Source organism: Bison bison, unplaced genomic scaffold (genome assembly GCF_000754665.1).
Source record: "Bison bison bison isolate TAMUID 2011002044 unplaced genomic scaffold, Bison_UMD1.0 scf7180017846849, whole genome shotgun sequence".
NCBI lineage: Eukaryota > Metazoa > Chordata > Mammalia > Artiodactyla > Bovidae > Bison > Bison bison.
Genome location: NW_011477422.1, coordinates 146,668 through 153,918, shown reverse-complemented (window position 1 = coordinate 153,918; position 7,251 = coordinate 146,668). Strand labels below are relative to the sequence as shown.

The 7,251-nt window shown below is 62.3% G+C and overlaps 2 protein-coding genes across 2 annotated transcripts in view; both read right to left on the bottom strand.

Moving 5' to 3' along the window:
- Positions 1-206: 206 nt before the first annotated feature.
- MRPL28 (mitochondrial ribosomal protein L28) lies at positions 207-4,050 on the bottom strand. Its single transcript, XM_010840898.1, has 6 exons — positions 2,777-4,050; positions 2,302-2,599; positions 1,601-1,753; positions 1,167-1,301; positions 991-1,077; positions 207-604 (listed from the first exon to the last, which is right to left on the bottom strand). Exons 1-6 carry the CDS (start codon positions 3,061-3,063, stop codon positions 497-499), a joined length of 1,068 nt encoding a protein of 355 aa, XP_010839200.1. The 5' UTR covers positions 3,064-4,050; the 3' UTR covers positions 207-496.
- A 93-nt stretch (positions 4,051-4,143) lies between these two features.
- The window catches only part of TMEM8A (transmembrane protein 8A), a 9,289-nt gene continuing 6,181 nt past the window's right edge, over positions 4,144-7,251 (bottom strand). Inside the window, exons 9-14 of the mRNA XM_010840907.1 lie at positions 7,106-7,251; positions 6,575-6,711; positions 5,999-6,177; positions 5,781-5,927; positions 4,911-5,027; positions 4,144-4,558 (exon numbers count right to left, since the gene is read on the bottom strand). The exon at positions 7,106-7,251 is cut by the window's right edge and continues 10 nt beyond it. Of these exons, the coding sequence (XP_010839209.1) occupies positions 4,262-4,558; positions 4,911-5,027; positions 5,781-5,927; positions 5,999-6,177; positions 6,575-6,711; positions 7,106-7,251 (1,023 nt within the window). The 3' untranslated portion in view covers positions 4,144-4,261. The remainder of the gene's footprint in view (positions 4,559-4,910; positions 5,028-5,780; positions 5,928-5,998; positions 6,178-6,574; positions 6,712-7,105) is intronic.

Genomic DNA, 7,251 nt, shown 5'->3' with positions numbered 1-7,251 from the left:
GCCTCTGCTCTGGAGGACAGTCCACCTGGGCAGGGCTGTGCAACGGGGGGAGGGGCAGCACCACTCTGTTCCCCCGACGCTGGGTTGTCCACGAGAGACAGGACTGAAGCCTTGCACGCCTGGGACCACTACCCACCTGAGCTGCGTGCCAAGACCACCTCGGCAGGGAGTCAGCTTGATCCTCTAAGCAAAGCAGCACACACACGACCTGGCTCAGACTTTACTCACACTGGCCCCGGAGGGTGGTGACCCTCCTCAACAGGGCCCCTGCTGCAGGAGGGAGCAGGGAACCACACAGGCAGTAAGATGGCCCCAGGCCTCTGGGGATCCTGGGACGAGACGCCTCCTGGGGCTCCCACAAAGCCCACCCTAGCCAGGAGCTGCATGGCCAGCACACAGCCATGGGTTCACCCACTGCCCATGGGCGGCTGTCACCAAGGCCCCAGACTCTGTCCACGGTGCTGAGCCTGGCTGTCAGGCCCAGGTCCCCGGGCAGCTACGTCCTGTTGGCTCTTTTCTGTACCACAGCCGGCTCGGACAATGCCTGCTGCTGAAGCTGCTCAACCAGCTCCTCCACGTAGACCTTGAACAGAGGCACGGGGTCCTGGAGGGGCAAGACAGGTCACCATAAGGCGCTCTGGGGAGGCCGAGAGTCCAGCTGCTGCTGACCAAACACCAGAGGCATCGAGCATGAGAGGACTGAGCCTGGCCACAGGGTCAACCAGGCCCACTCACCACACACTCGCCCCTAACCCAGAGGACAGTGCCCTGTCTCGGGGAGAGGGGCACAGGATCAGGCACCTGCCCCTGGCTTCCCTGGAGAATAAAGGCAGAGGGAGAGGGCAGCAGCTACCATGTGCCACAGACTCCTCTAAGGGACAGACAGAAAGGCCTCCGAGTGGTACTGGGCAGACTCTGGGGAATGCCAGGCAGTCAAAGCAACCAGGGGCACCAAGCATCCAGCTCTCACTGGTCTTTCCACACGCTCACCTTCTCTTCCAGGAGCCTCTGCTTTTCCACAGCCTCGTCCAGCGTCAGACCAACCCACTCAGCCTCTGCCTCTGGGATGACAAACGCCTGGGCAGGCAGAGACAGGCTCTCAGTGAGGTTCAGGCAGCCAGCTGGGGGACCCACGAGGAGCAGTAAGTAAAGGCTGGAGCCCTGACCTTGTACTTGTCATAGATGGCCGCTCTCCGTTCAGGGTCATCCGGGTGCAGCTGGGGGTCCTGTCGGGCGAGCCGCAACAGCATCCCTCGCTTCAGGTCCATTCCAAACTTGGAGCACAGGTCCTCCTTCGGGGTCTGGCAGGAGGCACCGCATGGGGCCAGGTGCTGAGGGCAGGGCCCCGCCCACCCCAACAGCTGGCCCCTCCAGCTTCCTCCCCAGCAGCTGGCAGCCCCCAGGCCAGCCTGGTGCAGTACTTTAGGCCATGTGGGCAGCCCTTACACCCAGGCCGGGAGAGCGGAAGGTCTAAGAGCAGAGAAGGAGGTAGCTGTGCTTCCCACGTCCACAGTAATTGACTCCCACCGGGGTGTCCATTAAGGGACATGGTCCCCTTTACATCTCACCAGGGACCCCAGCCTGGTGCTGATCTGCTTGCCTTGAGGATGTAGAAGTCAAACCCGTAGGCCTCGTCAATGAGGTCCAGGGTGCGCATGGTCACCGTCACAGTGAACCTGGTGTCCAGGATCTCACTGTAGAGCTCACGCTGGAACAGCTGCGGCTTCCACACTTTCTTCACCCTCTTGGAGAACTGCAGATGTGGGAGGCTTGGTGAGCCCTGCTGCTTCTCACCACACCCTGGAGTGCAGGGACCACTCCCACCCAGACTCTGCCCGGGGTGCTGGTCTTCATTCCAGACACAGCACACACAGCTGTATCCCGTGGTTCACAGGTAATTCCAAACCAGAGACCAAGGGGCCAAGGGCAAAGAGACGCCAGCCTGGGAGGACTTAAAGACACAAAGCCCCCAACCTCAAGCTCCCCCCAGAGGCAGCACCGCTTAGCAGCAGACTCAGGAGACCTGATTTGAGGTGAATCTTTGGCGGCAAGCTGACAGGTGACCTGAAACCTCACCCCCAGCCCTTCTCAACACTCAGGGCTCCTCCCATCAGTACACTCGACTTGGCTGCCAGAACTGAGACTCAACTCCTGAGCACAACTCAGAGGGAGCTGTCTCTACCACACTGTCAGGCTCTCTCCCCGAGCGGTGGGCGCCCTTACACTGTCCACGTTCCCCAAAAGTCCACGAGGAGCAGGGCAGCGAGACCGCGGAAGCACGGCTCCAGCCTGCTCACCCACCTTGTCGTTGTTGACGTATCTGTGACCCTTCAGCCAGCCCTCGCCGCCCCAGAGCCCCAGCTGGGACTCCGGGGGGTAGTGAACGGGAATAGGTACGTCCTCCACGCGCTCCCGCTGCCCGTTCTTGGGGTTGATCTTGAATTTGGCCCCGTGCGGCCTGAAGTGCACGGGTGTGGGCGTCCGCGCCTCCTCCAGAGAGCGCAGGTAGTGCGCGGGCAGGCGGGAGTAGATGCCCTCGCGCAGCCGCAGCCGCTTCCACAGGCCGACCGGGACCTTGTGCAGGGGCATCGCGGCGAGCCTGGCGGGAGGCCGGGGCCGCCGTCACGCGCGCCCGGCAGGATGCGGGCCTCGACCATACCCCTGCTCCCGCGATATCCCCGCCACCGGCCGAACCCCTCGCTCGGCCCTGACCGCAGACGCGTGATCCAGGCTCTACCCTGCAAGACCCCGAACCCAGACCTGCCGCAGCACCTACCTTACAGAACCCAGGCCTCGCCGGAACCGGAAGTCGCGCCGAGGCATCGGGCCCTCCACCCGCCGCTGACTGGCTGCAAAGTCTGTCGGTCTACCCCTCCTCGTCCCGCCCCCTCTCCCCTTTAGGGACGGTAGAAAACTCCCTGCGGAGAAGGTGGCGGCTCTAGGCACCGTCGGCAAGTACGGCCCGTTTCCAAGGAGGTGGGACTTGTCAATCTCGGTCTCACCTTCCCGCCTCCCGGAAAGGGCGCAGAAAACAATGTAAAAACTCTTGCCTTGAAACATCATTGTAGAATATTAAATTCACCAATCACAGTGAAATCAGAGCTACAGAAAAATACGTTTTAAATGCCTTGAAAAATCTTCCCCTCAAAATATTGCATATAAATATTTCCCCTTCACAAGCCAGCTCCGGTGGCCAAGTCCTGGGTTTCTGGAGGAGCGGGAAGCCTCCGGGGAGGCCACAGCCTGGACAGGACTCAGAAAGGAAGACGCCAGGAGGTGGGAGGGCCGCGTGCCCCTCACCTTGGGCTCAGCTGCTCACCTTCCCACGGCCCCATTTGGGCCCCTCAAACAGACAGCAGCCCCTTAGGGAGGCTGGGCCGACAGCAGCCCTTACTGGGCGTCCCCAGAACCGGAGAAAGGCTGGGCCAGGTTTCCAGGAGTCCCCTCCCTTCTGTGCAGTTGGGTGGAAGGTGGCAGCCATCCCTGCTCTCCAGGGAATACAAGGAGATGCTCCCTAGACAAGGGCCCAGAACCCAGGGCCCAGTGGGACACAAGCTAGGACAAGGTGTGCCTTGTGGGCTCAGCGTCCTGAGAGCTGCTTGGCAGGTTCCTACCCAGGAAGCTCATCTCAAAACTAAGAGCCACAGGAAGTGAAGGGGGAGGAGTGGACAGCCAGAAGCCAGCCTCCCCCATGCCCACCCATGGCAGCTGGCCATTACGGACCCCCAGTGCCATCAGCTCCATGGTTAAGTGTGGTCACTCCTTCTCAAGGCAAGTGTGTCAGCACAGGGTAGATCCATGCCCAAGGCAGGCTGGCATTCAGGGCACAAAGGGTCAAGAAGCCAGTGGCCCACGGGAGGCAGGTTCAGGGCTCCTCTGCCCACCTGGGTGTCTCACACGAAAGCCTCACAGGGGAACTGGGCAGTGGGGGACTCCCACTCCACATCTCCCTTCAACCATCCCCAGGCCAGGATAACCCACAGCCTGCTCCCACATGGTACCTGTGCTCTCCAGGCAGCCTGGCCCTGGCCCCAGGGGCCCCTACAGACTCCAGATGGGACCTGCAGAGGGACCGAGTCAGCTGGCAGCCCGCAGGCACAGGTATCTGGGGGTGTGGTCCTCCATCGGGAGGGGGAAGCCAAAGAGTGTGCAGGGCAGTTTTATTCAGTTGGAAATGGATCTCCATAGGGTCCCTCTCCCTCGGTCCTGTCCCTGGCTGGAGGAATCACCAGAGCTGCAGGTGACCCGCCCCCGCCGGCTGTCATGTCACTGTGTATAGCTCGTCCCGGTGGTTCTTGCAGATTTCATAGTGGCAGGTGAGCTTCTGGGCGCAGGCCCAGGGCTCGGCGTGCTGTTCCCTTGGCGGCAGCAAGAAGGCTGCGCTCCCTGCCAGCAGCATGTGCCAGATGCTGTGGGTGTAGTAATAGTTTTCGCTGGTCATCATGGAAACATAGATGGTGAGGGCCAGAGCAGCCATGGAGAGGCCGGGCAGGAGGTAGAAGACCCAGCGCTGCCAGGAGGGGGGGTAGCAGTGGCGCCGGCGCCCGCAGCGGTATACCTGCAGGAAACCACACGGGTATCTGCACGGACCTGCGGTCATATCTCAGGGCGCTGCCCAGGGCTGCGAGTGTGGGCTGCTTGGAGGGGTTCAAGGGGTGCCAAGCCACACTGGGCCCCTGTGGGTTGCCGCTGGCAGCCCTCGGTGGGTGTGGAGAACACAGATACCCAGGAACGAGAACATGAACGGAATGAGGGGCCACACTCACAGACCCAGGAATGAGAACATGGACGGAACGAGGGGCCACACTCTGTCCTCGCAGGGTGAGCAGGTATAGGGAGCCCACACTCTTGTACCCCAACTTCCAGTGGAGGGGGTCTGGGCAAGAAGCCTGCCTGCCCCAGGTCCTTACCCACATGGTAACCATGACCACGATGGCAAAGAGGCAAGGCCCCATCGTGTTCCAGGCGGCCCTGCGGTCCAGCTGCAAGGACATGGCGAGGATCAGAGCGCCCAGGATAAAGAGGACCTGGGCGAAACACAGGGACGATGACGGGTCATGGGAGCCCCAGGCCAGGGTGTCTTTGATGGCACAAGGTCCAGCAGGAGCAGGCGGTGTGGGCCCGCTGGTCATCCCCATGTCCCCCCGTCGCCCCCAGCACCCCTGCCAGCCCCCCTGCAGAAACCAGCAGCCTGTGTCCTGCCCTGCTGGCGGGGAGGAGGTAATCCTCTCCCAGCTCCCGCTCTGCTGGGATCCACTGGTCCCGCGGGTCCATCCACAGGTGTATTTCTAATGCAGTTTTTGTTGTTGTTGGGCTATGCCGCACAGCTTGTGGGATCTTAGTTCCCCAACTTGGGCCCAGGGTAGTGAAAGCACAGAGTTTGAAACACTGGGCCACCAGAAAGCTCCGCACAGGGGAGTTTCTGAAGCATGGGCTTGTCCAGGGCACGCATCTCCAGCAGCCAAGCCCTGAAGTGCTCTCAGTCCAGGGGCTCCAGGAGCAGAGCTGGCCGCTTCCTGGGGAGGTCTGGTCCAGGTCTGGGGCTCCGGGCCTCCTCTCTGGATGAGGCCTGGCCTAACCTTGCCCACCACATCCTTTCCTGGCACCCTCCGAGCAGCCAGCAGTCCCTTCACAGCTAGAGGCACCTCTCCCAGTACTGGTCAGATCAAGAGGTTTCCAAGGGCAGCGAGAAACCCCTTTCTGGTGTCTCCCTTGACACGCTGTGCACAAGGGCCTCCGCTCTCCCAGGACCCAGACCCAGGAATCAGGAGGTCACTCACGTATTTCAGGGACGCCTTCAGCCGGGCCATGCAGAGGACAGTGACCCAGATGGACACTCCAGAGCCCAGGAAGTCGCAGTACTGCAGCGTGTCGTAGTTGAGAATGCAGAGCACAGCGTCACCCGGCTGATCGCAGGCGTGGTAGAACTGTGGGCCGAGTGATGAGCGACAACCCAGCCTCCCACCTCCCCCTGACCCCAGGGAGCGGACGGACTTACCGTGGAGAAGAACATGGTGTAGGCATAGACCGAGGCCTCCACCAGGAGGCAGCGGTGCACAGAGATGGCAATGGGGGCCAGGAACATGAGGTTGCTCAGGGTGAGCAGGAGGGTGGCTACCTTCTGCTGGGCCAGAGTCTGGGCTGTGCTGTTGTCTGTGCAGCTCCATCCACGCCAGCCTGTGGGCCAACGCAGCACTGTGGGTGCCAAGGCCGGGCCAGTGTGGCCAGGCAAGGTAGTGGCTGCTCAGGAACCTCAGGGCCTACTCCATGCCCAGAGCCTTGAGGAGGAAACCCTTCCTCACCCCACAGCGGGCCAGGACAAGTGTGGGCAAACGGAGGCCAGTGTGGGCAGGTGTGAGCACGGGAAACCAAGACCATAAAGCAGTCCCATCTCCGGGGGTGCCTCCGTGAGCCCACACAGGGGTTGCGGGGCATGGCAGGCTGGGGAAGGAGGCGGGGGGCCTCACTCTTCGGGGCGCCCCCCAACCTTGGCCGAGCTGGGGTGGCTGCCAGAGAGAGGCCCAGGGCTGAGGTCCACAGGCACAGGCGGAAGGCGCATCAGGACCATCCCTACCTGCCCTGCAGCTGCAGCCCGCATACAGGTAGCCGTGTCTACGCAGCAGAAGGCACTGGCCGTAGGGTCCGCAGTCGTTCAGGCAAGGCACCAAGTACAAGGTGGTCTCCACAAGGACTGAGGCCTGCATGCACTCCCTGCGAGGAAGGGGCCCCAGGAAGGCTGGCTGCAGAGATCTGCTGGCCAGCCCTGCTCTGGAGCTCCCAGAGGGTCTTGGACACCTGAACTCAGAGTGTTCAAGTCCCCTGGGCCCCAGAGGACTGCAACCACAAGGGGCTCTGCAAGGCCAGGATGCCGTCTCCCTGCCTGCCTGAGCCCCCACCTGCCTGGGCTGGGACCAGCATCCCCGCTCGTGTCCTCGCTCTCGGAGCTGCCACGGGAGCAGTGGCTGGGGGGAGAGAGGGACCCCGCAGGAGGCAACTGACCCGGCACGGCTGGAGGAAGACAGGTCACCCCCAAACTGGAATGCAGGCAGTTCCATCCACAGGCCTGACCACAACCACTTGGCCACCTGCCCCCAAGTTTACTTACTCAGGCCTCTCGGGGCAGAGGACCTGCAGGGAGAGGTACCAGTTGTCTGTCTCTGGGTAGGGGATGCTGAGGTTGGCTGTGGGAGACGAGGCACTCAGGGACAAGGGGTAACCCTGGAAGAAGGCTGCAGGGAGGAAGTGGGAAGG

Coding starts and splice junctions, on each gene's coding strand:
- MRPL28 (XM_010840898.1), bottom strand. CDS start 3,063: ATGATGTTTCAAGGCAAGAGTTTTTACATTGTTTTCTGCGCCCTTTCC. Junction 1,754..2,301: donor GATACGTCAACAACGACAAG/GTGGGTGAGCAG, acceptor CCACATCTGCAG/TTCTCCAAGAGGGTGAAGAA. Junction 1,078..1,166: donor CCATCTATGACAAGTACAAG/GTCAGGGCTCCA, acceptor CTGCCTGCCCAG/GCGTTTGTCATCCCAGAGGC.